Below are 20,546 nucleotides of genomic sequence, written 5' to 3' on the forward strand. Positions count from 1 at the left end.
AAACAAAATAAAGGCTTGTTGTCCATCTACAGCTACAAAAGAAAACAACAAAAACAAATTATATCTTAAAAAAGAGAGAAAATCCGTAACTTTAACATTACCTATAAGGCCCTGCATAGTTTAGCCCTCTTCCGGCTCCAGAACCATCTATTATATTGCTCTTTCCTATTCTCTCTGCTTTAGTCACAGTGGATCCTCTTCAGCTTCTTAGAAAAAAATAGGTTCACCCCTGCTACTGGGCTGTTGTAAGGGTGGTTTCCTCTGAATCTTTCACGTAACCGATTGCTACCTTTTTCTTAGTTCTTAGTTTGGTCACCACTTCTTCTGAGAAGCCCTCTCTGGTTCTTGTTTGTTTGTTTGTTTTTGTTTGTTTTTTGGTGGGGCTAGGGATTGAACCCAGGGTCTTGTGCATGCGAGGCAAGAACTCTACCATCTGAACTATATCCCCAGCCCTGACCTCTCTCTAGTTCTAAGAACCCTGAAATAAACCATAAAATAACCAGAGTAAACATTTGATAAATTTTAAATAGAACTGATTTAATGTTATGAATTTTAATACAATAATTTAAAAACTGCAATTTTCTGAATTGTCCCAGAAAATGAATGCTAGACTAAGAAATAATATACAAGTTGTTCAGAAACATACCCAGGATATATAAAAAATTAAATATACAACAATAGTGACTTTAGAATCTGCATTTATTTAGTGTTAGAACTGGAAAACAAAAAAGTAAAAAATTTTATCACATGGCATATGAATTTAAGATGGATTAAATATCTAAAGGCAAAACATGAAAGCTTAAGAGTCTAGAAGTTTAGCTTATTTACATGAGCTTAGAAAAGGCACACAGACTAAGCATCATGGGGAGGGAAAAAGACCACAAAGAGAAAAACTGGTTAAGATTTAGTTCTATGATAATGACAATCTCCTACATATTAAATAATTATATAAATTAAAACATAAGGCTAAGAAACTGGAAACAAATATTTGCAAGATGAAAAAAAAACAGGTTAATTTGAAATTATATTATAAATGATATTGTAAAATTTGAAATTTTACAATATCATTTATAAGTAATCTCAGGCACACTGAATCACTGAGCCACATCCCCAGCCCTATTTTATATTTTATTTAGAAACAGGGTCTCACTGAGTTGCTCAGAGTCTTAGTCTTTGCTGAGGCTGGCTTTGAACTCATGCTCCTCCTGTGTCAGCCTCCCAAGTTGCTGGGATAACAGGTGTGTATCACAGCGCCCACCAGGCAAGTTAATTCTTAATATATGTAAAACTCACAAAACAGTAAGAAAAAGAATATTAGAGAAACAGGCATGGATACAATTTTAAATGTAAATAGTTACAAACTTAAAACGTATTCAATCTCAATAATAAAGGAGGATTATCAGGTATACTGCACACCTAAAATCCCAGGGACATGGGAGGCTGAGGTGGGAGGATTTCAAATTTGAGGGCAGTCTCAGACACTTGGTGGCTCCAAATGAGAAAAAAAGGTCTGAAGATATAGTTTAGTGGTAAAGAGACCCTGGGTTCAATTCCTATTGCCTCCAGGAAAAAAAAGAAAAAAGGAAACTAGTTAGAATGGTAATGATGGTAAAGATTTTTTAAAAGATAATAAGTGTTGACAGGCATGCAAATAAATACTAAATGAGAATAAATTTACATATTTTTGGACAATCTGTCAATGTACACAAAATTTTCTAAAAATTCTGCATGCTGACTTACAAATTCCACTTCTGATAATTTACTATAAGAAAACTGTCAGGTGTTTGCATGTGATAATTATGAAGTAGTTATTAAATTATAGCTATACTAGATAATAGCTATAGATACTAGGATGGTCTTCAAAATGTTTTTTTTTTTTACTTGACAGACAATGAATAAATCAATGAATGAAGTGTTCAATAATAGAAACTATGCTATATAATGGCATATTATACTGAAATAAGATGTAGAAATTTAAAATACAAAAGAAAATGTAATTATACAGGAAAACAATTTTGATAAATTGCTGAATGAAAGATCAGGTGATAAAACATTTGGTTCTGCAGAATCCCACTTTTCAAATGGGAATACATTGAAAATTCATTGTTAGACAAAAATCTTTTTGCAACTCATTTTACAATATCATTTATAAGTAATCTCAGGGAACCATGGTGATCAACACTTTCTTAAAATACAAAAATCTGGTAAAAACAATTATTCACTTACTCTTCCAATTTCTGCAGTCCATGAAACAACAATGGTGTTTGGTACTGTTGTGGACAATCGGACAAGTGAGGTGATATTAATTGGTCGGCTGGGTCGCTTTGGTTCCACACCATTTTTAGTAGGTGGAAGGTAACCCTAAGAAAGAAATATAGTTTATTTATACTTATTATCCCCACAACCATTTCAACTTTCATTTCTTAAAAATAAAAAGCAAATACCACCAACCAAAAAAATCCTACAAATCATACTCAAAAATATGAATGTTTTCATTACAGTGAACATTTTTATGAGTTTATTACTATTTCTCTAAACCACCTCAGTAAGCCTAAGAAAAACATTAGTGATAAAAATTCAAAATTTCTCAAATTTACGAATCAGTTTATATCAGTATACAATGAGTATTTTCAAGTGACCAAACAGTTCCCATCCTCCTCCCCTAAGTAAGGAACAGCATTGTTCAAATCTCCATTCTAGGGGATGTGGCTCAAGCGGTAGCGTGCTCGCCTGGCATGCGTGCGGCCCGGGTTCGATCCTCAGCACCACATACCAACCACATACCAACAAAATACCAACAAAGATGTTGTGTCCGCCGAGAACTAAAAAAATAAATATTAAAAAAAAATTCTCTCTCTCTCTCCCTCCTCTCTCACTCTCTTTAAAAAAAAAAAAAAAAAAACAAATCTCCATTCTACCACAGATTTACAGTTTAACATAAACATTGTTGAGATTTTATTGAAATAAATTCTCCCTGTCCTCCAACATAACATCAAAGGTACCATGTCCAACTTCAAATCCTAAACTTTATCTCCATAGCTGTCATAGCTGCTAAGTGTACATAATTGGTACAAGTGTTGCAGCCAATTGTAAAAAATATACAAAATAAAAATATTTTCCTAATGAAAAACTATAATTAACAACAGCTGTGATTACTTATGTGATAGTTATATTGATAATGTATATTAAAAATAACATTAAGGTTTTAGGACTTACTGGAAGGCTGCACGGTTTTGTATTCACTTTCACACAAAGATTGGGTGGGAAGTGATCTTCTTGTGGACAACTGGTTTCAGATAAACAAAACCTAAACAATAAAGGTTAAATTTAACTTCCTTTATTAAGGGATAACCTAACTAATATTTTTGTTCAAGACCTAACTTAATAGATGATCAACTTAAAAACAACAAAAAGGGGAAAACTAAAAACTGGACATTTCACACAATGAAAAAGCACATTTGAACAACATTAGAATACAATTGGTGTTAGAACAACAAGATTGAACTGCAGGGGTCTATTATAAGCAGATTCTTATTTTTTTTTTTTTTTACTTTTGGTGGTGTTGGAGATTTTTGACAATCTGAACAAACTCAAAAACTAAGCAGCCTGAAAATGTAAAAATAAGTAAGTAAGTAAGTAAGTAAATAAATAAATAAATAAATAGTTAGTTGGTTAGTTAGTTAGGCATAAGGTATACATGGATAGCTGAGTATGGTGGCACACTTCTGTAATCCCAGCTATTTGGGAGGCTGAGGCAGGAGATTGCAAGTACAAAGCCAGCCTCAGCAATTTAGCGAGGTCCTAAGCAACTGAGTGAGACCCTGTCCCCCCCTCCAAAAAAGGGGCTAGGGATATGGCTCAGAGGTTAAGTGCCCCTGGTTCAATCCCTGTCCCCTGCCCCCCACCAATTAAAGGGGCCATTTAAATAATTACATGTAAATATTTCACTCTGGGAAACATAGCAAGAGCCTATCTTAAAATAAAATCAAATAAAAAGGGCTGGAGATAATAGCCCAATAGCAGTGTGCAAGGCCCTCCTGGTTCAATCCTCAGTACTACCCCAAAATTTAAAAGTTAAAAAAAAATGTAGGTAATTATCTATTTTATCATTTACTACAATGAAATACAAAGTTAAAATTTATGCACATAAACAGACTTTATACATGGTACCACACTTAGTCAAAGGATAAACACACATGAAGATGCTTAACTACAAATTAACTCTAGTACATTCTATACTACTGTAATAATTTTATAGGCACTTCCTGTTGCTACTGCAGTGAGCTTAAGTATCTGTTTAAAAGGCACTGTGATTTAAAAAAAAAAAAAAAAAAAAAAAAGCTATGCAATTGCTAATCTCTGTCCCTGGAATAAATTATCTATGATAGTAAAAGGTGTTAATTGACTGTTTAAGGTTATCATTAAGGCCCAACACTAATATCAACAATTATTAAGTAGTTCAGTTTTCAGGGAGTCAAGTTATATAATTTTTTTTTTTTTTTTTTTTTGGTATTGGGGATGGAATCCAGAGGTGTTAAACTACTGATTGATCCACACAACGGCCCTTTTTTATGTTTTATTTAGAGACATGGCCTCACTAAGTTGCTGAGGCTGGCTCTGAACTTCCTGTCTCAGCCTCCCAAGCTGCTGGGAGGCTTACATGTGTGCACCACCACACTCAGCTATACAAAGATTCTTGATGGGGGTCGAGGGAAGGCTGGGAGATTGGCTCCATTAGGCTCCCAACCCTAATTATTTATGACTTAATTAAAAATAATTGTCAACTATCAGATTGAGCAATCACAACTATCACGCTATAGCTGTCTTCATGATAATTGTTGTTTATTTAAGTATGTTCTTAGGCGTGCTAGCTGTTCAGGTATTAACAGATATTAAAAAGAAAAAAGTTCTATACTTAAATAAAACTAAGAAATTCTGATTCAAAACAATTAAAATTATGTAATATAGAACTTCTTGGTTTTAAATAGGCTCATGTACATTATGGATCTCTAAGAAGATGACAGAAAACATAGTATTTCTGAAATCTGTCCATGAAATGCTTTTTGGTTCTCAGCAGAAAACACTAAAAATGTTGTACCTAGGAACAAGGTCTTATTCTTAGCAATAAGTTCTGTCTGCTAAGCCAAAGTATTCCTTTATTTTTTGAGAACTGAAGATGTTGAATAATAACATCATTTATGTTATAGCTACATGAATTTACAATAATATTTCAGGAACTCACTAAAATATTTATATCTAAATTAAATGCATAAGATTTTGGGGAAACCAAGATAGCTATATAATTTATAAATCCCTACTCTATTCATTCATAGATATAAAAATAAATTATTTCTTTGCTATTAAAGACACCTATTAATTATTAATTCCTATTCCCAACATACACCTGAGACTCATTCCACTTTTATAGAATGCTCACAGCACCTTTGATATATGGTAGGGGGAATCCTCTCTCTTAAGTTTGAAATATTCATCATTTGCAAACATATTCTATAAATACCTTTGGTATAAATACCTTTAGTATAAAACCTGCCAATCATGGAATCTGGGTGTGGGGATGGTTCAAAAAATTGGAGAAAGTTTTCTATGTAAAATTTTATGAGCACATATATATGTTCATTTTTAGGGAAGACAATACATAGCTTCTAACAGATTCTCAGTCATTACAGAGCATAAAAAAGTGAAGAATTACTGATATCTACATGATTTTTTAGAAATATTCTTAGCAAACAGACATCAAAGCTCACAGAACCATCTCTAACTCTAGCAGGACCTTCCATTACAGGCTAAATTTTTATACTTCAACAGTAAGAGGATGTTAGAGTTTCCAATTACTTCAAAGCATGGTTAATTTAAAACATGAACACTGGCTATCTGAAGCTATAGGAAAAGAATAATTTATATGAGAACTTGACTCCTATTCCATGAGGTAAAAAGTGAAATCTAAACCACTTCAACAATCTGAAAGGGAAAAAGATAAAAAAAAAAAAAGGGAATAATAACAGAAAGTTTCAGCTGGGTGTGGGGTATACACCTGTAATCCCAGTGAACTGGGAGGCTGAAGCAAGAGGATTACAAATTCAAGGGGAGGCTCTGTAACTTAATGAGAGCCTGTCTCAAAAAAACAAAAAAATAGCCAGGAGCAGTGGTGTATGCCTGAAATCCCAGCAGCTTGGGAGGCTGAGGCAGGAAGATTTCAAGTTCAAAGCGATCCTCAGCAACATAGGGGGGGGCCTTAAGCAACTTGGTGAGACCCTGTCTCTAAATACAAAATAGGGCAGGGAATGTGGCTCAGTGAGTGCCCCAGAGTTCAATCCCCATTACTCAACCCCCAAAATAAATAAATAAAATTGTAAGAGGCTGGGCATGAGGCTTAGTGGTTTGATACCCCTGGGTTCAATCCTTGGTATGCCCCACCCCCAAAAATACACAAATTAAAATAGACTAGGTGTCTAATAGAGAAAATGTTGACCTTAATTCTGATAAAATTATTTATGTTTTAGACAAACATTTATAATGAGAACAAATAACTTAAATAATACATTGGGGTTACTGGCCTAGCCATAGAGAAGGGGATGACATGAAGACTATTTTATTAAAACACAATGAATCAAACACACACACACATACACACACACATACACATGGCTGGGTTGCTGGGTTTGTGGCTCAGTAGTAGAGCAATTGCCTAGCATGTGTGAGGCACTGAGTTTGAGTCTTAGCACCACATATAAGCAAATAAATAAATAAAGATCCATCAATAGCTAATAAAAATATTTTAAAAACACAAAAAATCACATAACAGATACCAAATAAAACAAAAAATTTTTATCAAGTTCTGTAGATAAATTTGAATTATCCATTTTTAACTACCATGATTCCCTTGGAGAGGATGTGGAGAAAAGGGAATATTTCTACACCATTGATGGGATTAATTAGGACAACCACTTTGGAAATCAGTATAGAAAAAAAAAAAGGAAATCAGTATAGAGGTTCCTCAAAAGATTAGGAAATGGAACCACTACATGACCATTAAATCACTCCTCAGTATTTGTCCTAAAGAATTGAAGTCATCTGCCACATCGATGTTCATAGCAGCACAATTCACAATAACTAGACTGTGGAACCAACCCAGATGCCCTTCAATAGATAATGGATTAAAAAAATGTGGCATTTATACATAATGGAGTATTATTCAGCACTAAAAAATGACAAAATCATGGAATTTGCAGGGAAAAGGATGGCATTAGAGCAGATAATGCTAAGTGAAGCTAGCCAATCCCTAAAAAACAAATGCCAAATGTCTTCTTTGATATAATGAGAGCAACTAAGAACAGAGCAGGGAAGAAGAGCAAAAGGAAAAGATTAACATTAAACAGAGACATGAGGTGGGAGGGAAAGGGAGAGAAAAGGGAAACTACATGGAAATGGAAGGAGACCCTCATTGTTACACAAAATTACATATAAGAGGTTGTGAGGGGAAAGGGGAAAAAAAAACAAGGGAGAGAATTAAATTATAGCAGATGGGATAGAGAGAGAAGATGGGAGGGGAGGGGAGGGGGGATAGTAGAGGATAGGAAAGGTAGCAGAATACAACAGTTACTAATATGGCATTATGTAAAAATGTGTATGTGTAACCGATGTGATTCTGCAATCTGTATTTGGGGTAAAAATGAGAGTTCATAACCCACTTGAATTTAAAGTATGAAATATGATATGTCAAGAGCTTTGTAATGTTTTGAACAACCAATAAATAAAAATATAAACAAACAAACAAATAAATAAATAAATAAAAGATGGACACATTTCCCACACACACAAAAAAGAACTGAAGTCATCATGCTACAGTCATATATGCATACCCATATTTATAGCAGCACAATGCACAACAGCCAAACTATAGAACCAGCCTAGGTAACCATCAACAAATGTATGAATATAGAAAATGTGGTGGTGGTGATGGTGTGTGTGTGTGTGTGTGTGTGTGTGTGTGTGTGTGTGTGTGTGTGTAGGCAATGGAGTTTTGTTCGGCCATAAAGAAAAATGAAATTATGCCATTTGCAGAAAAATGGATGAAACCTAAGAAAATTAGGTTAAGCAAACTAAGTCAAGTTCAGAAGGTCAAGGGTCATGCAAGTTTTCTCTCATACATGGAAGTTAGAGAGGAAAAAGGAAAAGAAAGGTGAAGGTGGAGCTCATGAAAATCAAAGATGAGTAGGAAAAAGGAACCAAGGAGTGGGTGGCAGGGAGGGAGAAGGAAGTGCTGGGAGGTGATACTGGCCAAATTATACTGCTATATTATGAGTATGTAACAATAAATCCCATTAAAATCAGCAACTATACAATGCACCCCAAAATGTGGAAAGAAATAAAATAATAATAGGGGAAAAAAGATTCCCTTGGACTCTGAATTTGACTGCTGATCTATTTTAGAAAGATGACAGTGTTTCAAAACATGAACCATATGTTGCTGCTTTAAAGAAGGCATGCATATTAATGTAAAATAATAACTAGGTCTTTTATCCTAGAACTATAGTTTTCAAGGTTTACTTTGGTCTTAGAATGCTTTCTTCAGGAGAAAGGGAATCCACACTTCAATTATGCAAACATAAAAGAAAGAAAAGGTAGCACTACTTGGTTCCAAGTATGTATGTATTTGGAGTAGTGGGTAGTAAAAGGGAAGGGATAATGGCAGTCAGAGTGTGGGACTCAAAGGGTGGCTCCATGCAACAATTTGAGAACTACTTTTTTAAAGGATAATGCCACATAACATTATGTCCGAACTGTAAAGTAAATGGCTGAGACAGATAATATAGAAGATTGCAGCAATTCCTAATTTATTATGAAGACATGAGAATTTTGTACTTTATTCAGTCTTTATCATAGTCTTCCTTGAGAGAGGATACAGTATACCTTTTATATAGAATAATTTTTGAAAGTGCCTTCTAAAACTAAGATTATCCACTAGTTTACTTGGGTAAGGTTCTGTTGTATATTACTTTTATTTTCACATACCCTCTACCCCATACTGCAGATTGAATCAAGGCAAGCAGCACTCCACCAGGGAACTACACCACAAGACCTTCCTAAAAACTTTGAGACAGGATCTTGCTAAATTGCTCAGACTGGCCTTGAATTTGTGATCCTCCTGCCTCAGCCTCTTAGCAGTTGGGATTATAGACCTGTAACCACCACACCTAGCTGTCAAATTGTTTTATAACATAAAATTAAAAAAAAATTTAATTTAAAGCTAATAACCATAGTCATTTCCCTTTTAGAATTTTCAACTCAAATCTCTGTTTTTTCACTCACCATTTTAAAGACTAGATCAGATCAGACATAGTGGGGAGAGGGGATAGAGAAGACTGAAGGAACACTGGTTTGTGTAGAGGGGAGTGAGGGAAGGGATGGGGCTATGGAGATGGGAAGGAAGGTAGAATAAGACAGGCATTATTACCCTATAAACATGTATAATTACCCTATAGGAGTGACTCTGCACCATGTACAACCAGAGGAATGAGAAGTTGTGCTCCATTTGTGTATAATATGTCAAAATGCATTCTACTGTGAAAGAAAGGAAGAAAGAAAGAAGAAAGAAAGGAAGAAAGGAAGGAGGAAAGGAAAGGGAAAGGAAGAGGATAAGGGAGAGGAAGAGGGAGAGGGGGAGGGAGGGGGGAGGGGAGGGGGAGGGGGAGGGGAGGGGGGAGGGGAGGGGGAGGGGAGAGGAGGGGGAGGGGAGGGGAGGGGGAGGGGAGGGGGAGGGGAGGGGGAGGGGGAGGGGAGGGGGAGGGGAGGGGGGAGGGGGGAGGGGAGGGGAGGGGAGAAAGAAAGAAAGACTGACCAGATCAGAGGTTTTCACAGTGCTCCATGAGATATAGAGCAGGAATTTAGATCTCTTTCCTAACTTACTACTAAATTTTAATAATTTGTACATTTGATTTAGCATCTGATTATTGAGACTAAGCTGTTTATTTTCCCCATGATATAGGGTAAATAACTTACTGAGGAAAATAAACTATTTCCTCTTCTACCTCCTATTTCAGTAAGAACAATGTAGAATAGCTGGGTTTGTACACTGAATAATCAGAGCAGCATAAAATTGGTTTATATAAGTAAGAGAGATTATTATAAAAGTTTCTTGGTAATTCTAGAATGAAATGATTGGGTTATTAAAAAAAAGAAACTAAATAAGGAGCAACTGTGAACTCAATGGTGGAAATTTTTTTGATCGCCACTGAAAACTTTCAAGAGATTTAAATGTTTGATTTAAAATATATAGTACAAAGCAAATTAGAATACTTGGTGTTTGTAAGTCCATGGGATACTACAAACTTAAGTACTAGTTCCTTATCTACAATTTTGCCTCTTATGCAGTAAGATCCTTCCTCTTAAGACTGAATATTTCTAAGAGCTGACCACTATGATATTTTAAAATATCATTAGCTTGAACTTCTTAACCAAATGAGGGCAACCAAGGTGGAGAAATGTAGTTAAATATGCAACACACTACTTGCTAAACTAAATCTAAAATTAGATAAACATTAGGACATCTCTTAACAGGAGAATGTTTTCCTTACCCAAATACCTATGCCCAATATTTCTAATACATTTATTAAAAAACCGGGTAATTTTTAAAATAAATCTTTAGGGAATATTATCTTTTAAACTCTGAATGTGTACTATAGTCAACACTGTACCTTAATTGGACCTGCACTGTGAAGTCACATTTGGTCCCAGAAATATCCCTAAAATAGAATAAGAATTACAGTTATTTTCAAAATATGTACGTGGAAGCTGATTCAAAGATACATTCTAGAGAAGTTTTTCAAATTATCAGAGATGTAACTATTCTTAAAGTAAGTAACAGACTATAATAATATTTTCAACACTATTATTTGTATGACAACTAACATTAACTTACTCAACACATTGTATTTAAAAAATCACTTTGTCAAAGGCCAAACTGCAAATTATATCTGAGGACAACTTACATGGAACTACTGATTTGTTGCACTTGTTGTGGTGTCAATGCAAATGCAAAACAGGTTTCTCGAAAGCGCTGACTGTTGTCTGATGCTAAAGAAGACAAGAATTATAATTTTAATTGTTAGGCATCAATACAGAAGACAATAGCAAAAAGCACAGGTCTTTAATTCACTGAAACATATTCTAGAATTTAAATACCAAGATAATTAAAGCACTGAAAAATAAGTATGCTATTATAATATAATAAACACAAAGATACAAAATGACTAATGTCAAAAACTAATGCATTAGAATTCAGAAAATAAGTAAAGATGAATTAATAAAAAATGATCACATAATGTATGCACACATTAAGAACATGTATAAAAACATATTGATGTTTAATTTTACTTAAAATAGAAGAAACTTATTTAAAGAATCATGGTTTATGAGTTCGTAACAATATCTGCCTTGAAACCTACCATGACAAGATGGCATTCAATATTAAAGGCAAATGAAGAGTTTCATCGACTCCTATTTAACTATTATCATACAAGTTTTATACAATAAATATCATATATAGCTTCTCTTATTCTTTGATGGCTTCACTTTAATGTTTGCTTGTTATTATCTCGAAGAAGGAAAGAATTATAAGAAAGGAAGGAAAGAGAGAGAGAGGAAGTGATGGAAGGGCATAGCAAAGGGAAAGAGAAAAAAACATCAAGTGAACACAGGCTGGAGCAGGGACTCTTAAGCTATGCTGGCTCTTTCTGTACTGCGGATGGAAGGAAGGGGTGATCTATCCCTGAGCTACATCCAGATTAATTTATTTATTTACTCATTTATTCATCCCTTTATGGGTATGATGACTGAACCCAGGGATGCTTAAACTCTTGAGTCACATCCCCAGCCCCCTTTTTCTTTTTAATTTTTATTTTGAGATCAGTTCTCATTAAGTTGCTGAGGGTGACTGAATTCTGGCTCATCCTGCCTCAGCCTCCCAAACTGCTGGGATGACAGGAATGTACCACCATGCAGGGCTAATCTTTTATTTGTGAACAGGGTATTGCTTTGATCACCCCAAGCTGACCTTGAACTTTATGCTAGCTCTTTCTATGATATGAGAACATAAGGAGAAGGTGTCAGTTTGAGGCCAAGAAGAGGCCTCTCCCCAGACATCCTGATCCTGGACTTCCAGCCTCTAGATCCTGAGAAACAAATTTCTGTTTATAAGCAAAAAATAAAATAAACCATGCTGTGTGATCAACAATAGTTCTACTGGCTTTCTGTGTATATACATGTGTGCATCTATACAGGTGCACATGTATGTATATATTTATATACACATGTGTATACATATGTGTAAATGTACAAACACAAATGTATAGAATATAACCTCAGTTCTTGGCACAAAGAAGCATTGGAGGACTGCTTTTTGAGTAAAGGAATACAAAATCTAAGAAATATCAGATTAAACTACTTAAACAGTCCTTTTCCAGGGCATTTTCCTAGAATAAAGGGACCACTGAGAATAAAGGGCCAAGGAGTTCCTGGCCTGTGAGTCCCTTAAGACATGCTAGAAAAGCAAATGAGGTTGGCTACTTCAGTCTCTTGCTTAAACTGGGTTTGATACTATTTGCAAAACAGAACTTCCTTTACAACTGCCACCCAAATTATAGTATGTCATATCTAAAAATCTGTACAAACTGGGCATGGTGGCACATGCTTGTAATCCTAGTGGCTCTAGAGGCTGAAGCATGAGAATGGCGAGTTCAAATATGGCCTCAGAAACTTAATAAGACCCTCTCTAAATAAATATAAAAAGGCCTAGTGATGTAGCTCAGAGGTTAAGTATCCTTAGGCTCAATCCCTAGTACCAAACAAACAAACCCTGTATAAAATATATCACTTATAAAACAAATGAAAAGGTGTCCTGATATAAAATTTCATCTCAATGTGTGTGTGTGTTTGTTGCTTTCCCCTTGATACTGAGGTGTGAATCTAGGGGTTCTCTACCACTGAAGTACAGCTCCAGCTCTTTTAAATCTTTCTATTTTAGATAGGGTCTCATTAAATTACTGAAGCTGTCCTTGAACTTGTGGTCCTCCTGTCTCAGCCTGCTTAGTTGTTGTTACGATTATAGGTGTGTACTTCCTGCACCCCATTACCAGTATCTCTTAAAGGTTGTATTTGTGTTTCTGCTTTATGTGCTGTGAGAAGGCTTTTTCCTGAAAGAATCCATCACAAAGATCAGCTGCTAATCAGAAAAGGTTATCTTAATTGTGAAGTGTCAATCTGGCAATGGCCAATAACTAAGGGCCACAATGTAGAAAAGCAAACGTTTCCTTGACAGCAATGTGACTGGCTCCTTTGCTTTTCTGAGAATATAGTCCAATAAGCTTAGACTAATTTAAATCTTTGGCTCCATTATAAAACAGTGCTAAAGTAATTTCCCAAGTACAAAAATTTACATTCTCTATAGAGGCAAAATTTCAGATTCATTTTAGAATGTATAACTATAGTGTTTGTTACAAACTGATTTAGAAAGAGATTATGGCTAAAATAATGAGAATAGTTTTTGTACCGCACATAGAAATCAGGTTTATTACTTAATAATGTCTTATTTCTCTTTATATAGAGATTGTAATGCTCATGGGCTTGCAATTATGTATTTGGAAAACTGCTTCTCACACTGTGGTTTTCAGGCTTAATTCTACTATGAATGACAGTGAGGACTTTATAGTTTTGGTTTAAGATAGTTATCTAGGAATCTTTCAAGGACTAGCAAAAAGCTAGTAGTTCAGTGGCACAGTGCTTACATAGCATGTATGAGACCGTGGGATCAATTCCCAGCACTGCAAAAATAAAATTAAATGCTTTTCTAAAGTGAGTTAAGCTACCACTAACCCTTCCAGAAAAATTCACACCAAAAAAAAAAAAAAATCACAACATCATCCAAAACAACCAACAATATTTGTGGCATGCGTTTCAGAAGGTACAAGAGATAATTCATAGGGATACAGGAAAAATATCTGTAAAATATTGAAACATAAATATGTAAATGTTAGATTTTTACATAGATCTAATTTATAAAAAATAAAATTTTATGCAAAACCTTACTTACCCTTTTTAAACTTCTATTTTTTCTGTTTTTAACATACACGATACTAGTGCAATGGTAACTCCTCTGAACCTCAATTTTGTCATCTGAAAATAACGCTAATGTCTTTTCATTTATGGCATATGCCCAAGAATTTTGCTGAGGGGTACATTTGATCAGTAAGTTTGCAGATGACTGATTTGGAGTCCAACCTTCCCTTCAACATTTCTACTTATTTTTCATTAGAGATGATAGAGGAGGAGGAGCCATTACTTTGTCAGGAAGAAGATGGCTGGTGATGAATCGTTTAATAGTTAAGAAAGCTTACAGCCAAACAGAGAATAGCAAAATATATTAGAAAGAAAAGACTACACAGACCTGGTTTTCCACTTATTGGCCATGTAACCTTAAAGTACTTACATACTGTGAATCTGTTTCCTCTGATATTTTAACACCTCTATGGGGTTATTTTGAAGATAATAAGTAATATATTTAAAACAACCAACAATTTCCTGTCTGCTCATTTTTCTACTTATGTCCCTGATTAAATCAAAATATATAGTGTTGTAGCTTTTACCCATTGATGCGGTACAGAACTGGCCAAAACTCACTATCCAGTGATAACCATTCTTCAAATATCTGAAGACAGCATTAATGTGCCCCTTCCTTTCTATCCCCTCTTCCTACTACATTTCAGATGATCTCTAGCCTGATCTTCTCTAGAAATATCCCTGGTTGTCACATGATTTTTAAAGTGATAGCTAAAACTGAACATACTTTGTTAAAACCTGTATTATTTATTCAAAATATAGGCTGTCCTTCTATATTGGTCCACCCCCACAGGAGGATTATACCTCCAGTGCAACTAACATCTTCCTCAATGAAATATGAGTGGAAGCGTACAACTTGCAGCAGACAAAGCTTTAAGAGCCATCCTGTGTTTTGTCTTACTTTTCCTTCTTCCTTGATCCCAGAGGAAAGAACACAGCAAAATCATAATGTAACTGTAAGTAATATATAAGTGAGAAATGAACTTCAGTTGTTGGTCACTGAGATTTCCAGCTGCTTGAAAGTGACTGATAAATTATTCCAGGTGAGATATGCATATTAACTGTTACCATCTGGTATTGCTAATCTATCCAACAATCATAAAGAAAAGATGTAAGTCCCCTTTTTAGATGATGAGGTTCAGACTCAAGTACTAGCAGGTCAGCTAGATGTGGTGGGGTATGCCTGAAATCCCAGCAGCTCAGGAGGCTGAGGCAGGAGGATCGAGAGTTCAAAGCCACTCTCAGCAAAACTGAGGTGCTAAGCAACTCAGTGAGCGATCCTGTCTCTAAATAAAATACAAAATAGGGCTGGAGATGTAGCTCAGTGTTCAAGTGCCCGAGTTCAATCCCTTATACCAAAAATAAAAATAAAAATAAACAAGTACTAACAGGTCAACGTTATACACTTGTAAATATAAGAACTAAAACTAGAATTCGTATCTACATGCCTCCCATTTCCAAAGCCCATGCTTTCTTTACAAAAAAGTCTATTAGCACCAGGCACATTGGCACAAGCCTGTAATCCCAGAGGCTCGGGAGGCTGAGGCACGAGGATCTTGAGTTCAAAGTCAACCTCAGCAAAAGCAAGGCACTAAACAGCTTAGTGAGAGACCCTGTCTCTAAATTAAATATGAAATAGGAATGGGATGTGGCTCAGTAGTAAAGTGCAATCTTTATTATTATGTTTAAAATACTGTATTGTATTCTAACAGGGACACGTGAAATTTTCAATTAATTCCCTGATTAATCATTTAGGCTGATCCTAAATTTTCACCATTTGAAACAACTCTGTGAACATCTTTGGGTTCATGGGTTTGTTTTTAGAAAAGTGGGGAGATAGTTATTTTCTTTTGGCCAATTCTTAGTTACCAAAATTTTAAGATCAAAAAGCACGGTTATTTTTATGAAATCTCCTATATCACATTTCTGGTTTTTGTTTTGTATTTGCAGTACTGAAACTAAACTCAGGGCCTTCAGCATACTAGGCAAGTTCTTTACCAATAAATGACATCCTCAGCCCACAAATGTGCTTTTCAAATGGTTGTTTTAGATGATCATTAGCAATTTATGCATCTAATAATTGCACTAAGTCTGTCCAGTATGGAAGTTGTCACTAATTTAATGATTGATCAAGATCCTGGTAGAAGTTCAATTTGCATGTAAACATTTTCCATTTATTTTTGTTGAACGTCCTATTTAATTATCCAATCTTGTTCTGTATCTACATCTATGTTTCCATAGGGTATCATATATAAGAATTTTTTTTATTATTATTAGTTGTTCAAAAATAAGAATATTAAAACCCTTGGAAATTTGCAACAAATACTTCTCCCAGTCTACTTTTTAAATTTTTCGTTTTGGCTACATTTATGGATGACCAAAAGTTAAATTTTTATATAGTCTATGCACTCTGTTGACCACCTTCTTTTAAAATTCTTTCTACTAATTCTAAGCTTATTTGATTCTTTTCATATATTCAATCAGCATACAATTAAATAACCCTCCCTTCTCTATAGAAATGTTTACTTCTTTGATAATATATTAGATCTTTATTCCCAACGTGTTTCATTTCTGGGTTATCTTCCCATTGATCTTTTTTTTCATAGTGTTAGTATGGCTATTATAAATCCATTATGTTTTAATCTCTTATCATTATGTTTCACAATATTAATTTTTTCAGAACTTTTAGATGGAGTTGAGACATATAATCATTTAAATAAATTTTCAAATATATTATGATTTTTAAAGCCCAATGGAATTTTAAGTAGAATTACAATAAACCTATGAATTACTGTCAGAACTGATATCTTCACAACATTAATCTTTCTTGTCTTAGAATACTGTACCTGTGTCCATTTATTAATATCCTTAAGGATTTATTAACATTACATAAATTAGTTACATAGTTTCCATTAATATCATTCTTAACAAAAAAAAGGAAAAATAATTCATATAATGGAATACTCTGCAATCAAAAAAGAATCAAGATGATTTCTATGCATTATATAGGAATGACTTCTTCAAAACACACATTAAAGTGGCAAAGACAAGATTTTTTGTCTTTGTATGAGAGAAAAGACAAAAATATATAAAGCCATTGGCATTTGAGAAAAATGAAAGGATAAATAAAAAATTAATTAAAGATGGTAACCTATGGGAGTCAGGGAATGGGACAGGGAACAGGGAGAAAAATGAGACTTTTGCATATACTCCCCCATCCACCCAGTACTGGGGATTGAACCCAGGACCTTATGATGCTAGGTTGGCACTGTACCACTGAGCTATATCCCCAGTCCTTGAACTCTAAATTTTAAAATGGTTTTATAGTTTTACTTTCAAATCAAGTTCAAAAGATAAAATTAAGGTAAAATGAGTATTTAAAATGTTTTAAACATTTATGATGTTTTTAAATAGAATTAATTTTGGTTGTTATTCAAAGTGCTTTATTATATAATACTGACTTGTTTTTCTAAGTTCTATTCTCCACTCAAATTGAACTTAAAATGACTCAAAAAAGTTTTATATAGCTAATTCCTTAGGATTTGTAGATAGGCCAGCCTTCCCTTAAGTACAAGGTAGGAAAACTTCTCTAACATTTATACTTTTCTTATTCAAGTCTTAATCACATAGGCTAGAACTTCAAAAAGAATGTTTATAGGCACAGTACTCTAGACATACTTGTTTTGCCCTAAAATTTGACATACCTTTAAATACTATAGTTCTAAAAAAAAAAAAAAAAATCACCTGATTTTTAAATTTAAAATTTACACACCTGCGAATTTATTCCCAGTAAGAATGTTTCTAAAGCACATCCACTACTAAGACCATGCCTAGGGTTGGGGATGAGCTCAGTGGTAGAATGCATGTTTCCATTTAAACCCCCAAAAGCCAATGCATTCTCAAAGAGTGAGACTTCAGGGTTCTCACCTCTATTCCGTAATTTAATAATTGTGTGACCTCAGGAGATATATTAGACCTTTCCACTCGTCAGTTTATTTATCTATGTCACCCTAGAATCACCTAAATATTTCTTCGATGATAAAACAGTTACACGTAGAACAGTGCATACCCAATAATAAGCACTCAATAAATGTTAGCTCTTAATAAATCTAGTGAATATATTTCCTAATATTGAACCACTTAGAAATTCTGAGAATAAACTTGTTCCTTCAATATTCTGATAAATTCTACTTGTTAATATTTTAAAGAACAGACCCGTCTTCAAAAGTGAAACTGAAAACTGAATGATAGGGAGGGACTAGGAGAGGGGGGAGAGAGAGAGAGAGTTGGGGGAAGAGAGCGGCATGCACATATATATAAAATGTTGCATTTCTTTGTTTTTGTTTTTGGCTTGTTTGCTTACTTCCTTTATAATTGAGAACACTTTGTAGTTTACAGAAATTACCTGCTCCTGAAAAAAATTTCAATAATTTACCAACAAATATATCAAACCAGAGTAGTTCTTTACTAACACTCTCAAGCTATTTACCAGTCTATTCAGTTTTTTATTATGCTTACATAACTTCCCATTTAGAAAAAAAGCCTGGAATTTGGAAACTTCATGAGGATTCTGAAATATATTTCTTCCCTAATGTTTCTATATATATTTTCCTTTTATGTGATTTATATCCATTTTTTGGTGCTTATCTAAGGTTGGGGGTTGGAGGGGAAGACTGAGAGAGATTGATCAATGAGTACTGAGTTACTAAAGCTAGATCGGAGTAAAACACTCTGGTGTACTACTGCAATGAATCGACTGTAGATAACAATATTGTACTGTATATTTCAAAAAGCCAGAGGAAGAAGCAGGAGAATCACAAATTCAAAGCCAGAGTTAAAAACTTAGCAAGACCCTGTTTCAAGGTGGGGGGAGGGGATATGTGGCTCAGTGGTAAAGCGCACCTGGGTTCAATCCGGGCACCAAAAATAGGAAGGATTTGGGTGAGGGAGGGTGCAGGTAACCAGGGTTTAAACCCAGGGCCGCTTTATCACTGAGCCACATCCCCAGCCCTTTTTATTTTGAGACAGGGTCTCACTAAGATGCTTAGGACCTCACTAATTTACTAATGCTAGCTTTGAATTTGTGGTCCTCCAGCTTTAGTAACTAGGATTATACAAATATGCCACCAAACCCTGCTTGGTGTTTTCATCATGAGATGAAATGAAAAAAGATATGTTAAGCTTGATTTTACCATTATACAACATATACAGGTATCAAAATATCATCTGCATTCTGTAAATATGTATAATTTTATGTTTTATGTATCAATTAAAAATATTTTGGGGGGGTTGCTGGGGACTGAATCCAGGCCTTGTGCATGGGAGGCAAGCATTCTACCAACTGAGCTATAATCCTGGCCCTAAATTTTTTTAAAAGATTGAATTTTGAGAATATCTTTTCAGGGGCTGAAGTTGTGGCTCAGTGGTAGAGCACTTACCTGGCATGTGTGAGGCCCTGGGTTTGAACCTCAGCACCGTATAAAAATGAATAAAAAATCCACTGACAACTAAAAAATATTAAAAAAAGAACATTTTTTCATTTCAACAGACACAAATTCTTTAATCTACCTCTATGACTACAAAGTGTCCACTACATATATACAACTTTAATTTTTTTTACTTTTATGATTATATTCTTCCTATTTCTATTTTTATTAAATTTAAAACTAAATTCTTGGTTCTTCACCTTTTGAAATGAAAATGCATATAGTACACTTCTTCCTTTTCATGTAATGCCTTGTTTTTATAATCCAGCTTTTCAACTTCATATTTTAACTCTTAACACACTCAGCAATAACTTCAAGTTTGTGCTGTTTTTTTTTTTTAAAGAGAGAGAGACAGAGAGAGAGAGAGAGAGAATCTTAATATTTATTTTTTAGTTTTCGGCGGACACAACATCTTTGTTTGTATGTGGTGCTGAGGACCGAACCTGGGCCGCACGCATGCCAGGCGAGCGCGCTACCGCTTGAGCCACATCCCCAGTCCCAAGTTTGTGCTGTTTTGAACTAGATATTATCTTTATAGTTAAGTGTATATAGTTCTATCACAATATTTCAGACAACTAGGTTTAATCATATTCTCTAAATATTTATAAGATATAAAACTCAAACAAATATATGTTATATATTCAAAGGTTTTAGTCTGTTTTCACCATTGGTTAATGTTATTTATCCTTGCGTTTAGTTTTCTGTGAGGAAAAACAAATCTGTATTTTAGATTTTCTTATATAAATTTTTTTCTTATCTAACTATACCTATCATACATTCTGGGACTATTTCTAAAGTTTGTCCTTTACACCAATGATTTTCTACATTATCTATTTTCCACATTCAAAAGAGACTTAATTTTGGCTACTATGTTCCTTTTCTTTTTTTATTAGACCCCTAAAGGGCAAGACATAAAATCAAGAGTCA

General features: G+C 34.4%; 1 protein-coding gene across 6 annotated transcripts in view; it reads right to left on the reverse strand.

The window, feature by feature from the left end:
- Pias1 (protein inhibitor of activated STAT 1) overlaps positions 1-20,546 on the reverse strand; it is a 130,608-nt gene that overhangs the window by 38,080 nt on the left and 71,982 nt on the right. For all 6 annotated transcript variants that reach the window (XM_005316729.3, XM_078049400.1, XM_078049401.1 and 3 more), the window contains 4 exons: positions 11,010-11,094; positions 10,716-10,763; positions 3,217-3,307; positions 2,227-2,361 (listed from right to left, as the gene is read on the reverse strand). In XM_005316729.3, coding sequence (XP_005316786.2) covers positions 2,227-2,361; positions 3,217-3,307; positions 10,716-10,763; positions 11,010-11,094 — 359 coding nt within the window. The remainder of the gene's footprint in view (positions 1-2,226; positions 2,362-3,216; positions 3,308-10,715; positions 10,764-11,009; positions 11,095-20,546) is intronic.

The sequence above is a fragment of the Ictidomys tridecemlineatus genome, chromosome 5 (assembly GCF_052094955.1).
Source record: "Ictidomys tridecemlineatus isolate mIctTri1 chromosome 5, mIctTri1.hap1, whole genome shotgun sequence".
NCBI lineage: Eukaryota > Metazoa > Chordata > Mammalia > Rodentia > Sciuridae > Ictidomys > Ictidomys tridecemlineatus.